This window comes from Saccostrea cucullata, unplaced genomic scaffold (assembly GCF_032062105.1).
Source record: "Saccostrea cucullata isolate Sc308-1 unplaced genomic scaffold, CSIRO_AGI_Scuc_v1 ctg3241, whole genome shotgun sequence".
Classification (NCBI taxonomy): Eukaryota; Metazoa; Mollusca; class Bivalvia; order Ostreida; family Ostreidae; genus Saccostrea; species Saccostrea cuccullata.
Window position 1 is genome coordinate 6,695 of NW_026933864.1, and position 25,039 is coordinate 31,733.

Genomic DNA, 25,039 nt, shown 5'->3' on the forward strand with positions numbered 1-25,039 from the left:
ATTTTCTTTCGGACAGAGTACGGTTTCTCTGTTATATACAAATGGGCGGAGACATTTAAATTATGTACTATATAAAGGAAGACATAGTGAGCGTTAGGGTGTGATAAGAAATAATTACCAATGTAGTAGGGGTAAGAATAATCTTCAATAAGCTTGAATTGTATTTTGCACTATTCGTTTTCTTCTTAATTTGGGTAAGTGGTCTTCTTTTTGTTCTTGCAGTATTTTTGGTCTAAAAATCCCCTAATCGCTTTTTTAAAAAATGTTTAATCTGCATCTATCAAATATATTACCCTTAACCACTATACTAATTTTCTTCCATATGACAATTTAAAAAGTACAAGCGATCGAATAATAAATTACGGTAAATACACTCAGAAATACACTACCTTTCCTTTGTAAAGGGGGAATTGAGAAAACATAAACAATAAACCTGAACAGAAGTTTGATAATTTTAAGCAAAATAATGAGTAAACTCTTCTAAACTTGAAAAAAATCGATTATATAGGAGTGGGCATTAAACTATTACTAATTGTTATTTGAAAAATAAAACAATAATTTCAATGTGTGTTTATTCATATCGAACCAGCCTAAAGGCATAGAAAAGGTTTTTTTTTGGGGGGGGGGGAACTAAAGATTTATCTCTGAAAAGAAGGGGTTACCCCTCCCCCCGATACATGTACTACATGCCTGACATGTATATTTATTTCTCTAAATTCCGCAATAAATATTCCGATTTACTTATCGATTATTGTTTAGAATATACATGGCGTGTACAAATCGCGTAATATACATGTGTATAATCACTTCAACAACATTTGTTGAATAATTGAAACATAATTATTATACTTATAAGGATTCTTAATAATAAATATCACAAGATTGGTAAATGAAAATCAAACTCAATATTCATCTACTTTGTTGCATTAATACATTCGAAGTTTTTCCGAGTTTATATGCACGCCAAAACGTGACAAAAGTGTAAGGTTGCTTTGAATATTGAAGTGGTCAGTTCAGTGCATTTGTTTTTCTAGAATGATTAAATGTTGAAACGTTTTTGGTATTTTTGCTTGTTTGTTTCTTTTTCGCAATAAATAGATATGTTAAATGTGTATTTATAAACATCTACTCGTACATTATTGTGTTGTTCACAGTCACCAGGAAAATTGCAATCATTATATGTATGAGAATTAAAATATGTCCATGAAAATCACCATTTGAAATTTAAAATGAGTGATATTCTTAGAAGCCTATAGAACCTTGTTTTGAATTTTAAAAAATAAAAGCTGGTGACTGCACTTTTCAAAATTTAATACGAGCTACATGTGTCGCTTCCTAAAGAAAACACGCTTTCCGGAGGTATTCACCTGTGGCGGAATGGAATCACGTGACATATTATCTATTCTTAGCAGGTCTACAAGAGGTTAATCCTATGTAAATGTACTCACCAAGCAGATTCAAAACCATGCTACTTTTAAGTAGAAAACATACAGCGCAAGGTTGTTCACCAAAGATATTTTCACACAATCTGTATTGGTAAAATGTACATATCATATTTTAATCTCGTCTTTGAACAAATCTGCGCTCGATGTTTACGAAAGCTGAGAAGTAGGTACCAGCCACAAATTTCTTTTGATATTCATGAAAATCAAAGGACCCCACCTTCAAAACACAGCTTCGCGTGTTGTCTATTTCAATTATTTAAAATTTTTAAACGTTGACGCGAATACTACAGACATGAGAGAACAATGTAATTTACTTTTTAAGTGTCTTAATGAAAGTTTTAAATTTGATGAGTAACCGGGGACCACAGATAATGCCTTATTGAGACTTCTTCTTTAGTAAGATTGGAGAAAATCTTTTTTGAGAGAAAAGGTTGGCCATTTCTTTATTAAATCTAAGGCTTATACCAAATAAGTTTCATTTCACTTTTGAAAAAAAAAATTGTATACTTTATTCAGCAAAATGTATCGATGGAATGCGTCAACCCCTCCATCCCCACCCCCAACAACTCCCTCAATTTTCGTTATTACATGCACTTATTTTAAAGATTCCTCTTACACATAACGAGTTGGATAAAAGTCATATCCAACTAAAATGGGGGATTCTTTTTATCCCATGTTAATTACTTCAAAAGCAATGTTTTTTCCATGTTTTATGTAGGACTCCAATTTATATAACATCATAATGCTAACACAAAATCCATTGTAATGTCATACCGTACAGCACTTCACTGTAGAATATAAAAAAAATCTAATGAGTCATATCAGTGGGATAAAGGGATAACCATGGGAAAAGATGTATTATAAACACTAAATATTCAGCATTCGCTTGTGCTTTAAAATCATTTCATAGATTTTGCACATTACATATAAAGATATGTTCTCTATCCTAAAGTACATGACAAGATAGAGACAAAATGTCACAAATTCACGAATCCAGAAAAATCTAACAAAATTAACTCGAAAAGATAGGGAAATAAAAAATGGAAATTTGCATATCTTAATCATAAAAGCTTGTTTCAATTGATAAAATTTAATTTAGATGATTTTGATCATTTTAAATTCAATCAATAAAATGCGATTCTCTTTATTAATTAATAATAATAATAATAAATACTTTATTTAAAGAAGGTAACCTGGTTAGTGCATACACTATTCTTCCCCAGGGCCTTCTATATATGTCAAATACAAAAAATATACAGAATACAATTCATCATATATAATAGTAATATGTTTAAGGAATTACAATCACAAGATTATGAATATAGTGTCCATGTATAGTTAATTAACAATCATAATACAATATACAATATCGGAACCTTATCGTGCTCAAATAATTGTGCAGCAGCTGATGATATAATTTTCTATATTACGCTTAAATGTTCGTAGAGATTGAGAGAGTCTAATGTGTTGGGGAAGTGTATTCCATAGATGTACACCTGAATACTGAAAAGATGTCTTGAATAAGTTTGTACGAAATTTTGGCAATCTTAGATCATCATTACTTTCTGATCGAAGGTTATAAGAAGATAAAGAATGTAATTCAAATAAATTACAAAGATATTGGGGAGTCGTTACACTGAAAATTTTGTATAATAATATGTAATTGTATTGATCAACTAGCTCATAAACTGTTAACCATCCAAGTTTCTCAAACAGTGGTTTACAAGAATAATGCTTGCTGCCCTTTTCTGTAATTTACATAGTCTGCCCATGTCCTTCTTGAGGGCATTACTCCAGATAGTCAAACAATAGTTAATAGATGGTAAAATATAAGCATTGTAATATAGTTTTCTGGTATGTAGAGGGAGAAATTTCTTAATCCTTCGAAGAGTAAATAACTTATAATTTACCGTTTTACAAACCGAATCAATATGATTTGCATACTGTAACTTATCATCAATATGAACACCAAGAATTTTTTCAGTTTCAACCATTTCAATTGTTTTGTCTGAGGCATAAAGTTGTAAATTTGGATTATCTAATTTTGATTTTCTTTGCTGTGTTCCCATTAACATACATTTTGTTTTATCTACATTTAAAACCATTTGATTTTGAGCGGACCATTTCTCTATCTCACAAAGATCTGAATTTAGTGTATTTTCTAAACGTCTTGCATTATTATTATAAGAATACAGAGTTACATCATCAGCAAACATATCAATATTTAAATTGTTTACATGTAATGGAAGGTCATTTATGTACAATAAAAATAAAAGTGGGCCCAAAATTGACCCTTGTGGCACTCCTGCTGTGACGGGTAGAATATTGGAGACACATGATCCAAATTTAACACACTGGGTCCTATCGTAAAGAAATGATTTAAACCACTTTATAGCTGTTTGGTCAAATTTGTAATGGGTTAATTTCTCTAGAAGAATATCATGATTCACTAAATCAAATGCTTTACTAAAATCTATAAATGTTATACCGATTAGTTCACCACGATCCATTGCAGTAAGCCAACTTTCTGTTAGTTTTGTAAGTGAAGTTTGACAGGAATGGAGTTCCCTAAACCCCGATTGGGATTGTGTTAGTAGATCAAATTCATTAGTGAAATTTTGTATTAGCTTAGCAACATGTTTTTCTATCAATTTAGATATAGATGGTAGAAGAGAAAAAGGACGATAATTATTCGGGTCAGATTTGTCACCTTTCTTCAAAATAGGTGTTACTTTGGCTTGTTTTAAATTTGTCGGGAAAATACCACTTACTATGCTAGCGTTAATAAGATGAGTTATAGGTTTACATACCTATTTAGATGTGATTTTCAGAAGACGCGGTCCAATAAAGTCAATGACAGCTGATTTATTGATATTTAAAGAATTCAACATTTTAAAACCTTCACTTTCCTCAATTTGATGAATACTAAACAAGGTTTCCTCATCAAGTTCAGACCTAACAAAATTACATAATATATCAGGATCATAATCATGTTTTGGCATCTTCAAAAGAAGCTTGTTAGAGACATCCGTAAAGTGGTTATTAAAAGTATTTGCAATATCCTGTAAATTATCTACAATTTCCCCATTAGAAGACACATGAGATGGAGTTGTATTCTTAAGATTACATGTTAAATGATTACGATAGTTCCACATTTCTTTGGGATTTGAACTCTGTTCAATAGCTATTTTACAGTAAGAAGATTTTGATTTGTTTATAAGAACGCTAACTTTGTTTCGATAAATTCTATAGTTCTCCATGCCTCCTTCTTTGTGGTAAGAGTCCCGTAAATGTCTAGCATTGTTTATTTCTTGTGTCATCCATTTAGGACGGATTTCACTCTTTACTCGTTTTGTTTTAACCTGTGCATGCTGGTCAAGTACGCTATTGAATAATTCATAGAATTCAGTTAGTATTTCATTAGGGTCATGCATCTGGAGGAGATTGTTAAATTCTACATGCTTTAAGTCTTGGAAGATTATTTTCATTAAACTTCTTGAAGTCTCTATACTGAATTTCTATGTGTTTTCCTTTTTGCGGCATGTATTTTGTTTTTCTAGTGGCACATATTGGGTAGTGATCAGAGATGGCTATAAAAGGTACATTTTCTTCACACATGTTATCTGGTTTATTGGTGTAAAAGTGATCTATTAGGGTACTTGAGCGCCTTCCATTGCTGTCTTTAAATAAAAGAAGTTTCTTCTCTAACAGATCTAAAATGATGGGGTACTTGTCGCCATTGAAAGTAATTGTAACACTTTCCTGATTGTCCTGTACTTGCAAGAATTTTGGCACATCATTTACACTAAGACCCACTTATTCCTTTGGCAGATCATTAGTTAAAATAAATGATCTTGAAAATCCGGTAAATGAGTCCAAAAGTGACTTGAAAAGATTAGAATTATCACTCAAACTCATTATTATTCCATTGTTAAGCTTAGTAGAGATAAGATCTTCAGGAGCTGTAAAAACACTTCTGGTCACCTTGACTGCTTATCTTCTTATGAACACATTGCAAAACTTGATATAAGGTATAAGGTATAAGACTTGAGAAAATCTTTTAACTTCTGAAACAGAACGCCTGGAGCATGTCACAAGACCGCCTGGATCACGTGATTCGTGCATTGACAGAACGGTGGCAGATGTACATCAAAATCTGAGTGGACTACTCCAAAAAATGAACATTGAAACCTAATTTCATTTTTTTTAATGAAAGTATTTTACTTATTTTGCAAACTTTTTTAAACACCTTTCGTATAAATCTGCTGGGCTGATATGAATCCATATCACACTCCTACTATTATTCATCATAAAGATCATTAAAACTAGTTTATTTTGTGATTATACATATCTTTTTGGGGTTCACATTCTTCACATTTAATTACTGTTCTTTGTTACAATAAGCTACGCACATGTCAAATGTAAATGCATAATTGTATTCTCTCAAATTGATGTGCTATGTATTTAATAATTTTTTATTTGATAAATACAATAAAACTTACCCTAATCCCCATCATGTCATCTATCAGTCATCGACCAATATTACTCTTCGTGCCTTCGCCACTCTGGCTGATGTTGGTTTCTCGGGATGATACTGGATGTGATATGGAAAAGGGCATATATTTTATATTTATTACATAGCTTATAAATAGTCTCTAATAAAACACTGCCAAAAATCCAGAGAATTTTAGCGTTCAATATCTTGACGTTTTATTGAACGCTAACTTTATTATGTATATGAGTATGCCCGAAACAAACCGAATAGGAGCATTCAATATCGAACGCTCCATTGCTAACAAAAAAATCGTCTTGTCAAATTTTCAGAGCTAAATTAAAGAAAGGAATTGGCATCTAGGTAGGATGAGTTCATTTTCCACACAAAAATGAAATTATTTAAAATATAGAATGCATTGGACCCATTAAAACCTAAATAAGCAAATCATATCGCTCGGTATGGACATCGGAATTATGCGATATTGAACGCTAACACTACAGACGTAAATTTGAATGACGATACTAAAAAATCTAAATTTGAATGATTTTTTGTTGGAATAATTATTATAAATTATGTGGAAATGTTCAAGCTGTATAATAAACTCGTTTGCTGTTAAAATGTACTCGCAAGCTCGTGCATTTGAACAGCCAACTCGTGCCAATATTCACCAATATAAGTTCAATAACCCTATAATATATCACGTTTATTTTGATCTTTCTCCGTCACTATCCTTACTTAGATAAATTTGGGATTTTCGCATAATGAAAAAAAAAAACCAATGATCAATACCGTATGGCGGTTTATTTTAGCGGGGTGCTTAAAGTGTTATATAGACTATAGAAAAAAAATACCAAGCCAGGTAAATTATATGAGGAAAAACAAAATGACAAGAAATCAGCAATATCAATTAGGGTAATATTTATCATTTTCCATTTCAGGATAAAATTCACTTGGCTTGGTTTACTTTTTGAAAGTTTATATTACACTTTAGGCAACAATGTAACTTATTTCAAAAATTTGTTTTCACCTGTAAACCTTTTTACTGAGGGTGAATTGTCCATATTTGCTTTTTTATTGAAAAATGACATATTTTTTAAGTCTATTTCATTTATCATTTCTTAGGAGAAAAAAAATTCAAGAATTATCTTTTTTTCTAAACTTTTACTTAGTGTGTTTTGTCCATATTTGTAATTTTTTTTAAAATTAACTAATATTTTCCAGTTCTTAGGATAAAAAAAAATCTAAGAACAAACCACTTTTCTAAACTTGTGACATTATATTAAATCTCCTCCAAAGAAAAAAAAAATGTTTGTATCATCTGTCCTTAAAAACTATTTTATTATTTAGATTTAAGCATTATTCCTTAAGAGTAAAAGATAGAAAAAGGGAAAAATTGAGATGCATGTATTGTACGCTCTCTTTCATAGTGGTATATATGTCAAATAACTACACACTTTTGTATTTAGTACTTAAAACAACTTGAGTTTATTATCAAACAATAGAATACACTAATCAAAAATTATTTAGAAAGTAACATTATGTCTTCCCAGCTTTCCATTTCGTGACGGAGATAGGATACTGAGTGATTTATTTGATCTTTAGTAATTATTTATGAGACTTTGTTATAAAATTCTAAAATCAATTCTTAATCCCAACAAAATGTAAACATGTAACTTAAATATCTTCAAAGTTTTTTTTTTTAATCAAAAGAGGAAAAATTCTGTGAGAATCATTATGTTATAATAGAATTGCTATCATAATGAATATAATTGGAAGGCACATGTAGCATGAATAGTTTTAAAGATGTATTATCCATCATTTATAAATGATGAAGGTGTAAGTGAAATGTATAATTTTTATGAAATCTTTTTTTATTTCATTACTAGGATTAAATTTCAACATGAATTTCACACATATATGTCTGCTGGTCACGTGTCTGTCAAACATTTATATGGCACGTTGTGTAGAGGTTGATGACATCATTGCTGACGCAATTCAAGACACATACATAAGCCTCAACGTGATTTCGGAATAGGCAATGAGAGTAAGTTTCATGTAAATAAACATATCTTGTAATTTAAATTTTAAGAGCTAGAGTTTTATGGTAATTTTATGTTTTATAGTTTCCTTTTACTTTCATTGTTAAAAGTCTTAGCAAAACAGCAAGATTATAATTATAGTGGCAGAAAAAAAATGAAAAATAAAAAAAAAATCAAAAAATTAAAAATAAAACAGAAGATAACTTTCAGAGGATATCATTTAAAATTTCTTATCTTTTTTCACAATAGCTATTCCTGAAACTGGAAACAGCTTTGATTTTCTTCAGAGACAAAAGAATGATGAGGACAAAATAGCGAGGGCGGGGTTCAAATATTTAAGTTTTATGGAAAATCTTATTCAAAGGTACTTCTAAATGTACATGCAGGTTTCAAAGATGGCGAAGGATAACTTACGTTTGACAAAACTAGAGAAAATATCTAGAATACCAATGTATGATTTTATTTTTAATAATTTTTAAGATTCTTTAAATTAAAAAAAATATTGAAAGCTAAATGCTTATACCTGATACATTATAAAGGCAAGAAAAGGAATAAGAATTTCATTATTTGCGCATAACCATTGTTAAATGTGTTTTGCGTTCCCTTTGCTATCACAAAGACGTCACTTGCTTCTATTCTTTCATCAATGCATGTACGGAATATGTGCCAATACGTGTAAGTAAAACAAAATACATTCTAATTCACATCTGGGAAATCTTTTGGAGATCTAGAGAACAGTGATGAATATCAGAGATCTTTCCGGACTCAACTGTTTGATACAATCACCCCCTCTTGTAAAAAATACAGGTATGCAAGTTATCGAAGTGCTGACGGATTATGCAACAATCTCAAAAATCCAACATGGGGAGTGGCACTACAGGCGCAATATTTAGATCCTGTTTATGATGATGGTAAGAATAGAATAGGATAAAAATTTCTAATCTAATTCATGATAAAATTGTAATTTACCTATATAAAATACAGATTCATCAAATTGAACTTTCCAATTAAAAAAAAAGATATTTAATTTTATTGAGATCAGGGATTGACATACTGGCCATAGCTATTATTTTGATTTTGAATAGGCTATAACAGTCCGCGTCAAAGAGATCGAAATGGAGGCGCACTCCCAACTCCAAGAGAGATCAGTAACAGAGTTTTGGCGGGAGGCACGTCAACACCCCCAGACGACAAGCGAAACTTAATGTTGTTCACCTTCGGCCAATTTGTAGACCACGACTTGACGTTCACTCCTATTGTTGTTGGTAAATAGTGTATGAAATATATGGAGATAAAGATTCAAGGTCAAAAGTCATCAAAACAATACAAAATAGGATCAGAGCAAACATGGACCTCCAAAACATCAGAGTTGGGATCAGGTGTCATGGAGGAGTGAGCATTCCCTGCTGACCGGTCACAATTCTCTTCATTTAACAAATTTACCGTTTTTCCAACTTAATTTTAATTTTGATATGTATTTGTAATTCAGAAAAAAATGTTATCTCAGATTATCTCAACATGAGATCAGATAAATAAAAAAATGCATTATTAAAAATCATTTACAAGTACACCATGGAATAGCCTTCCATTAAACATTTCTATTACCCTTACAAGAATGTTTTAATTCTCATAACTTGTGTGTTTTATTTTTGTGAATAATTTATAGGTAGAAAGGGAAATACTCTTGATTGTTGTGGAGTAGATGCCTCAGAGTAAGTTGATTCGTAATTGAAGTTCTTATTTATTTTTCAAATAAAGCATTGAAAAAAATAGAAAATTAAATAAAGGAACGATGAATACAAAGAAAACATTGACAAAAATGGTTGTTTTGACACAAGAGCAAGCATCCCTAATTCTATATATTTACATTCGTGACGTTATGACTATTAAATCTCTATTTTTAACAAAAACGTATATTCTGCAGTAGATGTTGAATTAGTAAACGTGATTTGAAATAAATGTTCAAGATCTATAAAATATTATTTCTTGATACTGCATGTTTATACGTTGAATTAAAAAACGGTTAAGTAATTTAAATATAGATAATGCTTCTTTGACATTTCAAAGACAAAGTATGTTATCATCTTTTGTAGTCCTGAGTGTTTTGCTATCCAAATTCCAACAAACGATGTTCGATTTTCAGGCAGAACATGTATGAATTTCTCTCGATCAATACCGACGCCAACTGACGAAGGTTGCAGCATAGGTACTAAACTGAAATTTAAAAATGGTCTATATTCATAGAGCAATCTAAAAGAATCGCTGACTGACCCATATGACATACATGACAATGATAATCAACGAAAAAAGTAGTTTAGCAAAATTAAATATATATTTGTATTGAGTGAAAATATATGTTTCTGAAACCTTTGTAAGTACAAAAGTTTTTTTTCTGCATTAATTCTAGGTCCAAGACAACAAGTGAACCGGTTATCTTCCTACATTGATGCAGGAATGTTATATGGAGACTCTAAACGTTTTAATGAAAATCTCAGTGGACGTGTTGGTATGATACGAATTGAACAGTGTCTTTGACATTTAACCTCGTATAAGTATCAATCTTTGGAGCAACATATCTCCGATAAAAGGATAATTATATCTTCGTTGTATAGTAACTATATGACGTCATTTTCTATTTACAGGAACATTGAGGACGTCATCAGGTGACCTGCTTCCTCCAGGAGGACTTTGTCATACATCTCAAACAGAAGATTTTTGCCAACTGGCTGGTAATAAATATAAAATGGTTCTGTGTTCAGTTTCAAACGTGCTGAATTTTTACTAAGGCCGTCATAAACCAGGAAAATATGTGATGTATTAAAAAAAAAATAAAACAAAAATCTTTTACTGGTTGTGTTTTCAACAGATTTGATAATTATCCCATCTCAAATACATTAAACTATCATTTCACTTGTACATCGAACGCCTACATTAATAGAATAGCGCTCGTACTTTTTATACAATATGATGTAACATAAATTAGGGAAAAATCTAAAAATTCTAATTACAAAAATAAACATTATTGTAGGCGACGAAAGAGTGAATGAATTTCCTTCTTTGGGAGGTCTCCATGTTATTTTTCTTCGCCTTCATAATATCATTGCAAAGGAAATAGGACAAGTTACTGGACTATCTAGTCAAGATGTATTCTTGGAAACCAAAAAGATTATGGGCGCCATTATGCAACAAGTGACGTATGGGGAATACCTTCCCGCCATTTTAGGGAAAGACACTCGTAAGAAATTTTGTCTGAAACTTCGAAGAAATGGATATTGGAACAGATATGATCCAAAAGTGAACCCCACTGTTAAGAATGTCATTGCAACTGCAGCGCTTCGATATGGACACTCACAGGTAACATAGTTACAACTTATTATATTTTCATTTTTTTTTAATAATTAATACAAAATTTTATACACATAAGTGAATGGGATTGGGCTGCAAGCAAGGCCTATTTTAGCCTTCTTCCTAGTAAAAAATATATTTCCATTAATAATTATATAAAAAACGATTGTGCATTTTTCACTATAACATTTGGGGGTTTCTATACATTTGAATTTCTTCAAAAATCTCGTCTATTTTTTATTAAATTTCTCCAATTTTATTAAAATTAAAAAAAATTAATTTCTTGTAGTTGAGGAAGAAAAATAAACATTGATTGCATATAAATTTTCGTATTATCCAGATTCCACCAGAGCTAGGCTATATGACGCGTATGTTTGCTACATCTAAAGTATTTAAATCGGAAGATGTCATCATGGACCCCAATATTGTTGTTACACAACAAGGACAAAACATTCCAGATTTAGCGCGGTTTTTATTGGGCACCCCTGCAAGAAAAGTTGATAGGTACATTACTCTACTTCACAATTACGTTATTTTAGACGTAAGGATAATTAAATCAAATATTAAAATTATACAACCAAATGTTGAAAAGTTATTGAGATATTAACCTTTTGTTTAAAATAATAAATAAATTACATAGATTTACAATCTTGAAGTAATATTTTAATCAACAGAGTCTTTATCTAAATCGTATTTGAATTCAAAATTCTGCAAAAGTTAAAAAAATGGTCAAGGAAGAGTCAAAAACATGACATCTAGCGTACACTGTTTTTCTTAACTGTTTCAGACAAATTGAAAATGCTGCTAGAAATGAATTATTCCCTGATGTTAATGGAGTAACCTTTGACCTTATGTCATTCAACATTCAAAGAGGGCGGGACCACGGTTTACCCGCCTACAACGAGTGGAGGAAGTTGTGTAAACTTCCGGTAGCAACAACGTTTTCCGAATTACAAGATCATAACTCCGACACAATTGCAAGATTGCAAGATGTTTATGAGTAAGTGTGTGTAACATAAAAGCTCGATTTCTAAAATAAACCACAGGGTTATATCTATTTAACCAAAAGACCTTATAAGATGTTGTTCATAAAATGTATATAAATGGCGGTTCATTTTACAGCCACGTTGACGACATTGATGTTTTTGTTGGAGGGATTTCAGAAACAACTCGCGCAGACGCAGTAGTAGGTCCTCTTTTTGAATGTTTATTAGGATGGCAGTTCAAAGAACTAAGGTTTGGGGACAGATATTGGTACGAAACGAAGGGAATAGAGGGATTCTCTAGAGGTATGTTCATGTCTTTATTTTCGGATAGGTATAGATAAGACCGTATTTGGCTTAATCTTCGTTAACGGATAACATAACATTTTTTTTTTGATTTTATATATCCTGAATGCATTTATTAATTATAATTGGAATTTAAGGTATTTTTACTCGCATGTACAATTAAATAGAAAAATGCGTAATAACATCTAAAAATGCAGAATGTCAACACTTATCCACTTTCATTAATTAAATCTAAATGTTTGAATTAATTATGCTCTTTAATATCTTTTGCGTTTGGCTAATTTACCTTCAAATAAATAGTGGACAATTAAGCTATGAATAGAATACACGTCTTCAGTTGAAAATATAATAGGATAATGATTTTTCACAGGTCAGCTAAGAGAAATAAGAAAAATGACGTTTTCTAAGATACTTTGTGAGACATTGAATCTGGATGAAATTCAGAAAGATGTTTTCAACCTCGTGGTATCAAAGTAAGTATAAGTATAATGTGCTATTAATGTACTTTGATCTTTTCAATTTCAATTATTGTCGCTCCTTTACAGAACAGATTGTTTTGATAAGAAAAAAATATTTAAGTATCAGATAAATAAGTTCCTTATTTTGTGATAAATTCTCCAAGATTATACATATATGTCAAAATTTGGAAAGAGTAGCTAAAGGTTACAACATAGAAATAGTTGCATTGTGTATATCTCAGAAGCTTTAAAAATACTTATTCAAATTTGGTATTTCTTGAGCAATACTGACAGTTAATTATGCCTTTAAAGTGAATTGTACATCCTAAATGTAAATCATCATTTCATAAACTTTACGATCATTTTGATAATCTTGTAGCAAGGAACTTCATCACCGGAAAAAATCTTGACAAATATATTTCACACCAATTGTCAAATGTTTGCATAAATATTTAAAGAAAAAAAAAACACTGGTTGAAACAGCGGCTCCCAGGGAATTCCAATGGTCTTTGAATAATACCCTGTTCACAATTTATATTTATTGCAATTTTTTATTATCAACCGTGTATGATTTTTCTCACCTTTTCTTTATACACAGCAGTTCTTAATTCCTCTATGCTACAAAAGTCAAATTAATATATATAGGTTTTAAAGATATTTTATTAAAGTCTCTTGTGCATTTTTGTCAAAAAATGTTAACTTTTACTCCTTTTTATTTTTACAGAAATCCCCGTGTTAAATGTTCTTCGTTACCCTTTATGGATCTGTCAGAGTGGAAGAAATCTTTTTTCCCCTTTTTTGACTGGTCAAGATTCTTTACTTCAGGATAATTTTAAAATGAATAGAACCGTGTTGTGTGACGAGAACTAGGCTTTGACTCCCATGAGCCGAATGAAAGTGACCTTTGTGTATCATAGAAATACATATAAATTTTATATTTTCATACATAAAATCTTGCCACATCCTTAATGGTAACATGTACCTGTTATATTTAATTGTATATTAAATCTGCACTTTATATTTATATTCTTCCTTAACGTAAGATGAGATGATATAGTACAATAGTATTCCTCTTTGTCGGCATATATACACGTTGAACTAAGGAAAACGTTACAGTCAATACAATATTTATGCCGTTAGCAAAATTATTAAAACTGCAAACTGAAAATGTTTAAATATATCCCTTTCTTTAATTCGTTCTGATAACTTTGAAATGACATACATGTAAATGATTGTGCCAAAACACTTAATTCTAGAAGAACTATGTACATTTGAGACTCTTTTAATTAATTAATTATGTAACTTTTCTTTGAATAAATAAGAAAAAGATTTTTGTGTCATTTTTCATACAGGTTTTTATTGGTGTTTGTAAACAATTAACAGGCGTTGTCTTGCGTTAATGAAGACTAATTTTCTGTAAAACTTTCTTAAAAGACAGTAGATTACTCAGTTTTGATCCACATAAAAAAAGGAAATTGTATGGCGCAGTTCTGTTTTCATTTATTTTTCACATTTAATCATTAGAAAACCAGTTTAATGGTAATATATTCCTGAGTTTATCAGGCATTTAAAAAAAAATATATAAGATTCCTCAGTATACCTTCTTTTGTATCGTTATCTACATCTTTTTAAAATTGGATTTAATCTTTTGGCCAATTTAGAAAAAGAAAACAACTTTACCAGGTTGTTCATAATGCCTTATTATTTCAATACATCTCAATTATTGGTTTTTTATTCTTACAACATAGGAAAAATTTTTTTCCTTTGAGACACTAATGTTATCACCTTTCAAACTTGCCATATGCATGACAATGCCTTGTTACAACGCGAAATGTAATAACAACGCGAAATGTAATAAACCTGAATTATTACATTTTGCGTTATTACATTTTGCATCGGGATCAACGCAAAATGTAATAACGCAAAATGTAATAACACGATTTTTAGATTATTACATTTCGCGTTATTACGTTTTGCGTCGAGTCAACGCAAAATGTAATAACGTGCTTTTTCGTTGTTACATTTTGCGTTATTTTATTTTTGCACTGAAGACAACGCAAAATGTTATAAAACAATATGTAATAAAACAAAATGTAATTAATTTTTTTGATTGAGGTTAATAAAAAAGATCATAAAATTGATTCAAATATATATACATGTAACCAACGTGGGAAACACGCTGTAAAATTTTGGAAGTAAAACAATAAGACCAACGCTAGGGCTTTTTCGGATATAAAACATCTAAATGTATCGTTTTTCTGACTCTGATTTTAGTTATATTGAACACACTGTACTTAATTATACAGAATTAATTTAACTTTGATCGGCATATTTTTGATAGTCTTATTAAATTTCTAACCAATAACATATATTCAATTACCAAAGATTGATCAAAACTAATTTTAAATTTTACATATAGTTAATTAAATCATTATATTACAAAATTTATCAATTGTAAAAATTGCATATTTCTATTTTTTCCTTTTGTTTTCTTTTCTTTTCATTGACCAATACACAATTGAAAATTGTACTGAATCTGGCTGCCGAAAAAAAGTTTGTTATTACATTTTGCGTCGTTGCCTTTTGCCTATTCTCGACGCAAAATGTAACAACGCAAAATGTAATAATAAAAAATCGTGTTATTACATTTTGCGTTATTACATTTTGCGTTGATCTCGACGCAAAATGTAATAACGCGAAATGTGAAAATCCTCAAATGTATGTTGTTACATTTTGCGTTATTACATTCTGCGTTGATTTCGACGCAAAGTGTGATAACGAAAAATGTAATAATCCAGGTTTATTACATTTCGCGTTGTTATTACTTTTCGCGTTGTAACAATGCCTTTTTTTATTAAGAAATTACCTCGCCAAAATTTTGGCCAAAGTTGGTTTTCAGCTTACATCATTAAGATTGCATTTTACCCTTTCAAATCTTGTTTGTTTCAGTAAAAGCACATCAACATATTTTAGTTTTTATAGAAAAATTAACGTCTTTTTATTCGATACTTCGATCGGTTCATCTTTAAAGAAATATGAAGATAATAACTAGTTATGTAGCTAAAAAAGTCAATTGAAACAATAAAACTTGCAATTGTAGCAAAAACAAATACAGAGGTGAAAATGAGCGACATGGACAAATTACGGTCATATGATATAAAATGCTACAATAATGACTTAAAATCCTATTGTATCTGCTGCCAAGGTCAGTGCAAAATTGCTCGTTAAAGGATAACGGACAAAGACATTGCATTTTTATTTTCAAATGTACTCCTGGACGAAATTTGCAAAAAGTAATAAACTCTATATCATTCAGTACTCTTTAAAATATTTGTTTTCATTTTTCTATATATTAGAAAAGAGCAAAACGTGACCTTAAATATATTGATTTCCCATAGAGTTATAAGTCATTGTTCTCATACTATTTTGACTGAATTTATATGTTTACATATTTGAAGATTCATATTGCTTTGAATGGACCTTAAGGGTGTCGAATGGGATGAAATGACATATATGTAAATGATTGTGCCAAAACACCAATTTTAGGAGAATTATGCAGATTCAAAAAATATTCTTATTCATGAATAACTTAACTTTTCTACGAATAAATTAGGGAAATAAAAGATTTCTGTCATTTTCCATACAGGCTTTTATTTGTGTATGTAAACAATTACCATTCGATATGTTGTCTTAATTAAGGTTATTTTTTGCAAACGTTTAGAAAAAGCAGTAATACGTGTATTATACTGATGTACGAAATAAAAGCATTGTCATTTATGAAATCAAACACATTTGATCTGCAATAAGTGTGACAAATATAAGTATACTTAAAAAAGAAGAAAATTCATACAGCACGTGAAAAAAATAAGGTAAAAAAGAAACATCTAATAGATATAAAATTGAATAACTTGCCAACGATTTAATTATTTCATTAATTAAAAAAGGAGATTATTATGAAGAAATTAAGAAAGAAAGACCCTTTATTAAACTACCAATCATAATGCCACCCCCTCTTAATTACCATAACGTTCTCCAAAGCGTACCGGTAACAAAACAAAACAAACCGTACGCGTTTACAAAACGAACCGTGCAAGTGATGTAGCAGCACGGTTTAGGATCTATACATTGAATTCAGTATGCGTGGCATTTAGGGAAAATCTACCTTCCAAGAATTTTTAAGAGACCGTCTCATAGTACAGATACATCTACTATCAGGTTTATATAGGAAAGTGCAAATTGCTTGCATTTTAAAGCAAGTTATAAAGATTCTACAATCGAAATTTTATTCAAGCTATAATATGTACCCCTGGTAATGAGAAATAATATATGTACATTGCATATAAGACACACATAATTCAACCGTCCTATTTCCAGGTCGCCCGCGCAGTGGTTAGAGCGTTCACTCTAGAGTGGTGAGGTAAAGTCTTAATACTAGCGTCGAGGATTGGAGTCCCACTGAGGGACGTATAGACCGGTGCTCTGGATAAGACCTTATAAACTGATGTCCCCTGTCACTGGAGGTGATGACATGAATAAAACCCCTCACTGCTCAATGGCTTTAAGTTCAGAATAAAGGACAAAACTTGCAGCTCTTTATCGGCAAATGGTAACGTCTCCATCTGAGTGACAAATTCTCGAGAGGGACGTAAAATAACATACAATCATTTTATGTTGTTTCTAGGAGGGAACTCAAAATGTTAAAAATTAACAAATTTTCTTGTTTTTATGAAGAACTGCAAAGTATGACTAATACCAAGGATTTATACGACAACATTATAAAAAAGATCGAGAGATTCTCAAATCTTTATGTCTAAAAATTCAAAAGCAGATATATTATACCTTTCATAACATTTTTATTACACCTCCTTTTAGAGCTTCACTTTATATTAACGTCAAAAACACGCTATTTCGACGTTAGCGTACTTTTCAGTCGAAAATTCATTTCAAAATCAGTTATATCAAATTGTCGTTTAAAAACTCTATGCGGTATATTGCTTATATTTGTCCCCATAAAAGTCAAATTTTGAAAACTTCCTGAAATGTGCTGAATTCAATAAATTGTATGAGAAATATAAATTAACAGAAAATATTATAGTTTCAAAGCAGTATATTCACAATTTTTGATTTGATGACGTCAAAAACTAGTCCGATTTAATATCTTTTTTCAGAGAGAGGACAAAATTTCAACAATTTTAGCTTTAAAATTTATAGAGCGCAAGTTTGTTCAGGTACAATATTGACATATTTCATTGATATTATCATTCTACACATTATATCAAAATATTGATCCTGAACACACATGCGCTCGGTGACTTTTACTCAAAATATCGACGAAATTTTTCTGTAAAATTCATAAAAAAACAGAAATTAACGTCATGTTTGTGAAGTCATTACGTACATATGACGTCATTACTTATGAAAATATTCAGTACTTTGAATTCAGCATGTGCTACCCTGTTTAAGAACTTGAATTAAATATATCTCCATCAAAGTTTGATTGGGGGAGCAAATATTGGTTATAACCGAATAAAGTTCTTTTTAACCTAAAATGTCTTAATTTTGTTCAATTTTAATAATTTAATTTTGTATGTATTCATGTCTCTCATTGGTTGATTTCCAAAATGGAACGCAAATTATTTCTCAATAACCTGGTTTGGTATGGGGACACATCCACTTGGCAATCAGCTGAATCATCTGTATCCATGCAATCCCTTCATTTTCTGTCTTTGGGATTCATGGAAAATTCCAGATTTAATAAATGTACTTTTAATCTCAAACAGTAGCTCGATCTCACCTAATGTTAACAAACATCATGGCTGCTAGATCTGGGTACCTGTTATTACTTCCCCTTGTTTTCGATCACTATCGTTACTAGGGATGTATTATTGAGAGGCAAATTTGAACTCATAGAAAGTAGCACAATTTTACACTCACAGTTGTTTAATTATTTAAGGAATGACTCTAATTCTTGGCCAAATAGTTGAGTATAACCTGGTCAGTTTACGCTTTTTTATAGGGAGAGACACTTGTAAGAAATTCTGTCTGAACCTTAGAAGGAATGGCTATTGGAACAAATATGATCCAAAGGTAAACCCCCTCTGTTAAGAACGTCATTGCTGCTACAGCTCTTCGATGTGGACACTAACAGGTAACTTTTAATTGCAAGTGATTATATTTCCAATGATAATAATATAGCAAACGATTTTGCATTTTTGTCCAGAATGATGTGGAGTTTCTATACATTTTATCTTTCCTCATTGATAATTCTTTTAAAATTAAATAATATATCTTGTGGTTGAGCAAGGTAAATAAACATTGATTGAAAATCAATTATCACACTTTCAGATTCCACCAGAGCTAGGCTATATGACGAGAATGTTTGCAACATATAGAGTATTTAAATCGGAAGATGTCTTCATGGACCCCCATTTTGTTGCTACACAACAAGGTATGACTCAAAACATTCCAGATTTAGCACGGTTTTTATTGGACACCCCTGCAAGAAAAATCGATAGGTACATCACTCTATTTCACTTTTTCTTTTTTATAGACGATTAAGAAAAATGAATCAAATATAATAAGGATATGGAGATAACGAACAGTATTCAATTTCAAAGTCCATTAAACAATATACAAAATAAGAGCAAAGCAAACACGCACCTCCGAAACATCAGAGGGGGATCAAGTGCCATGGAGGAGTGAGCATCCCCTGCCGACCGGTCACACCCGCCGTGTGCTCGTTGTCATGATCAGGAAATATCAGAAAAAAACCGTCGTCAATTCAGTGTATAAATAATGTATTAACAATTGGTATGAAAAACGTCACTCAGCATTTGACTCACTGATAAATTGTATTTGCTGACAAGGTCATTGTATCGACCATAGAACTTACGAAATGATGACTTTAAACAAGACTGCCGATACTCTTGTTTCACCAACTTGCTTGTCAATAATTTACCTCGTTTAAGAAATTTTTCATACGTAGAGCATGCTCTTGCGTATCGAATCAACTGAGATATATATTCCGTATGCAGGTGATGAAGGCATATTGCTGCATAAGTAAGGGAAGTTAACGATAGAAAAGTTAAAGTCATCACGTTTATCATATAGCTTGGTCGATAGATTACCATTAGTGTCTTTTTAAAGTAAAATATCCAAATATGAAGCGGAAGTGTCGGACTCTGTGGTATCTTTTATTTCAAGCTCACCAGGATATATCGTATCGACGTAGGAATGGATTGATTGATTGATTATATACTGTTTAACGTCCCTCTCCAGAATATTTCACCGAAATGGAGACGTCACCATTGCCGGTGAAGGGCTGCAAATTTAGGCCTATGCTCGGCACTCAAGGCCTTTGAGCAGGGAGGGATCTTTATCGTGCCACACCTGCTGTGACACGGGACCTCGGTTTATACGGTCTCATCCGAAGGACCGCCCCATTTAGTCGCCTTTTACGACAAGCAAGGAGTTCTGAGGACCTATTCTAACCAGGATCCCCACGGGTCACGTAGGAATGGAAATTATCATTATTAATTGACAATACGTCCTCGATATATCTAAATGTCGACTTGAAGGCCACAGCAAGTGTTTTCTTCTTTTCAAGAACAAGGTTCACTTTTGCCTTTTTTCTGAAAAAAATAAAACAGCTTAGTTTTAATTAGCAATGTATTGAGTATCACTTAGATCTTTTGCGATTGGGTATCTATCAAAAATGATGTAATTTTCTAGCTAGTCAAAGCATTATGACGTTACAAAATGCGTTAAATTCCTCATATTCTGAAAAAGTCCGCAAAACGGCAATTTTTTAAAGCTATTTTTCGTTTTAAATATAGAGCGCAACATCTGATCTAAAATAAGCAACTAGTAAATGATAGAACTGTTTCAGAGGATTAAAATGCATGTTTTGTTTCTTAGATCAGAGAGTACGCTCATATTATTTTTCTTCATTGAAAGTACTCATATATACCTATTTACCATAAAATTCACGAACATTGCAATTTCAAAAAACCAGTTCTCCAAGACCTGGACTTAGTGGAGAAAATCTTTAATAGGGAATGAAAGCACATCGTTTCTATTTTATTTGAATGTTTCTTATGGAACATTGAGTTTTAGTCAATCAATTGGTATATCTACAGGGCCATTTTTTGCATAACATGGACCGAGTTCTTTTAAAGCCAAAATGATAAAACAATATTAAGAAATTTAACATATCAATTATCATAATGAAAAGATAACATAGATTGGCAACCTTAATGAGATATTAGACTCAACATATCCTTTATTTAGATCGTATTTGAGTTCAAAATTCTGCAACATTTCCACAATAAGGATAAGTCAGAAAAATAACATCTAGAGTCAATTGTTTTTCTAACCTATTTCAGACAAATTGAAAATGCCACTGTAAATAAATTATATCCTGATGTTAATGGGGTAACCTTTGACCTAATGTCATTCAACATTCAAAGAGGGCGCTATCACGGTTTGTCCGCCTACAACGATTGGAGAAAGTTGAGTTAATTTCCGGTATGAGTAAGTGTGTAATTACATCTTTAACGATATTTAGTCAAATCTAATTGTTAAGTGTAAAAGTGAATGATAATATACGAGTTAGAATCTTAAATATAGCTACGAATTCAAAAAAAAAATTAACCACACGGTTATTTCTATTCAACTCAAGATCTTATAATATATTGTTCGTAAAATGTATATAAATGGCGGTTCATTTTACAGCCACGTTGACGATATTGATGTTTTTGTTGGAGGTATTTCAGAGACAACTCGCGCAGAAGCAGTAGTAGGTCCTCTTTTGGAATGTTTATTAGGGTGGCAATTCAAGGAACTAAGGTTTGGGGACAGATATTGGTACGAAACAAAAGGAATAGAGGGATTCTCTAGAGGTATATACTAGTCTTTTATATTGGGATAAGAATTAGATAAGACCGAGTAAGATTTAATCTTGGCAAACAGATAACATAACAACTTTCTTTTTCGGTTTCAATAAATGCTGGATGTATTTGTAATTGAACTATTAAAGGTTACTGGTTGACTTTTACGACAAGAGCTGACTTTTACAGTTGACGGCTTACTTTTACACTAGGACAATGTACGCAAGCTCTTTTACGATATAGATATTTATTGCGACATTAATGTAAGCGAAAATAATTGGTTAGTTCAATGCAAAAATAAGTTGCCCTTGAAGAAACCGACAACCACCTTACCCTTAACTCCGGACCTTCACTTGTTAACACCCCTAACAACTATGACCACTACAAAGATTTCCTTATCTAATATCAATTCTGTTCCTCGGTAGAGGTTTAAATGTCCAAGTGAACCGTCATCTGTAAAAGTCAGCGCTTCTCGCAAAAGTCCTTTACATGTATATACAATGAAATACTTGAACAGATGGAATCATCTTAAAATGTGCTGTAGGGAACTAGAAGAATGTGTAATAACATTTAAAAATGCACAATCTCTGTCACATTTTCAATGATTAAATTAAAATTTTTAATTTATCATGCACTAAAATCTTGTTTGCGTTTTTCTAATTTAATTGCCAGAAATAGATTACAATTAAGTACTAGTGATTGGTAAATATATCACTTATTGAAAATGTTCAACAAAAATGTCCCCAAATTCTCAAATTAAATGTGTTTTTACCAACGATAATTCTTTATATTTTATCTTTAAAGTTAATCGCTTTATATACATGTACGAACAATGAGAATTTCTCAAATGCATTTTTAGTACATGCGATTAAAAAAACATTTACTATGCATTATCCAATTCAAATTTGATCAATTAACACACTTTAAGAATAAAAATCATAGGTATATCCAGGCTTCTGAAGAAATTTTTATCCATATAAGGTAAAAAATAGGTTTTTTCTATTTATTTCGATCATTTTACAATGCATAATATATAGAGTTTTTCTATAGTTTGCAAAACACCATAAATCATTTCTAACTTCATACCATATCAATAAACATTGATATATGTACCTATAATAAGATTAAAAGAACCTAAATTTCTTTGAATATGTAATTTCAAAATAATTTTATGGGGTAAAAATTTTGACATTTTATAACTCCTTTGTTAGAATTTCAAAGAAACCTGAAGCAAATAAAAAGGTATATAATGAAAATTGTTGCATGGAAATATTAAAATTTCAAGCTTCAATTTGAAACCTTTTTGAATTAAATTACGAGGGTTGTTCGGAAAGATCGTAGACGATGTCAATCTTCTTTTTACATGTATTCCTCGCTAGAAAATTAATACAAGCACATTATATTATGTAAAAATATTTGTTTTTGGAGTGTGAAGTTTCATTCCATTCGATTGAATAGAAATCAATTTACTTCATTTTAAAATAATCATGTTTTGTACCCGCGGTAAGTGCCATTACACTTAATGGCAATGTAACGTCAAAATATAGCGAGAATTTCTTAAAAATAAACTATTCCTATATATTTCACACAGTATAATCCAACGCCCATTCATTAAATCCTTTTTATAATATTTGACATATATATTTAAAGAATTGCCCTCGTTTTATAATTTCCTTTCTCAAGGTTTAACTTCTTTAATAACCTATCTCTGCTTTCACAGGATAAGCAACTCTGAAGCGCGTATGTCTTTCCTTGACGTTCCATCTTTTAAAGGTTTTGTTCAGATTTTTACAGTTAAACCGTATCTTCACAGATTCTCCTCATCCGATGCAGAATATCTGTCATTCAAATACCGCCTGCACTAGTTGTACACGCATGCACAACTCCTTTGGGACATATTTCTTTATTCCTTCAACATTTAATGGGTTTATTCAGGATTTTTCCTGAATAAAACACAATCTGCTGCTCTGTGGCCTCATCGTTTTTGTCGTTTTGAATAAGGGTTACCTGTCATCTCATCTCAAGTTGATTTATTTTCATCAAAGCAAAATATAAAGTCATAACTTGGTTTACGAATCAATGTAACAACTCTGAATTGAACTTTAAGGTTGTTTTTCGTTTTTGCTCCATTCTACAGAGAATATGACAACAGACAATATCTAGTGTTATTTTTGTAACTTACTAAAATTTTACCTGCTCTGTGATCCGATTTTTGCTTTTTCAAAATCTAGAAAGTTTTGAATAAGTCGTAATATTTTGGAAAAATTTTTATACAAATGTTAAAGTGTTTTTACCAAATTTGGATAACATACATGTATGACGTCACATAAAAACGATATGGCAGTTGTCCACGATCTTTTTACCCTCGAATAAATTAAATAGTTATCCTTCTTGACTGTGGATCGCATTACCATAATCTGATCAATGTCTATTCTTGTCGCCCAGTAAAAGTGTCATTATTTTGTTAAAAAAATATTTCCAATTATTATGAAACAAATTATTTTTCTGATTTTGTGTTCCAAGTTTGTACATGTATGCACAAATGTAAAATATTCTATGTGGCGAGGGTAGGCATGTATTGATGTTAAAATATACAACCTGGAAAATATATATCCGGGAATTTCAGTTATTTCAACATCCTCGTTGAAATCATTATTTCGTAAATTCTAAAATCATGTAGATAATCTTATTATCAAGAAACTAGAAACATCATTGAAAGTTCTGATATTTAGACAAACATATTTCACATTCAGTGTTAGATACAATGTACCCGGTATTAAAGTTCTCGAATGATTTAGATATTTAAAACTAAGTGTTATATATTAAAGTTCTCCAGTGAGTTTTTTCGGCTGAAAGCAAATCTTCATTCCTAACAGATAATCCAACCCCTGTAAATTAAAGGGGTCTTTGAATTATACCTGTTCACAATGCATATTGATTGCAAATTTCGTAGATCGACCGTAATTGATTTTTCTCCCCTTTTTTTTTTTTTTTACACACAACATCTCTTTATATATCTATGCTACAAAAATACTATAAATTTAGCATTAAAAGATATTTTTGTCTTGCAATACTACATG

General features: G+C 31.0%; 1 protein-coding gene across 1 annotated transcript; it reads left to right on the top strand.

Annotated features, from left to right (window-relative positions):
• The first annotated feature begins 10,079 nt into the window (after positions 1-10,079).
• Positions 10,080-13,090, top strand: LOC134239514 (thyroid peroxidase-like). The gene is made up of 8 exons (XM_062721690.1): positions 10,080-10,185; positions 10,387-10,485; positions 10,622-10,708; positions 11,008-11,333; positions 11,665-11,828; positions 12,112-12,324; positions 12,447-12,613; positions 12,984-13,090. Exons 1-8 carry the CDS (start codon positions 10,134-10,136, stop codon positions 13,088-13,090), a joined length of 1,215 nt encoding a protein of 404 aa, XP_062577674.1. The 5' UTR covers positions 10,080-10,133.
• The last annotated feature ends 11,949 nt before the right edge of the window (positions 13,091-25,039 follow it).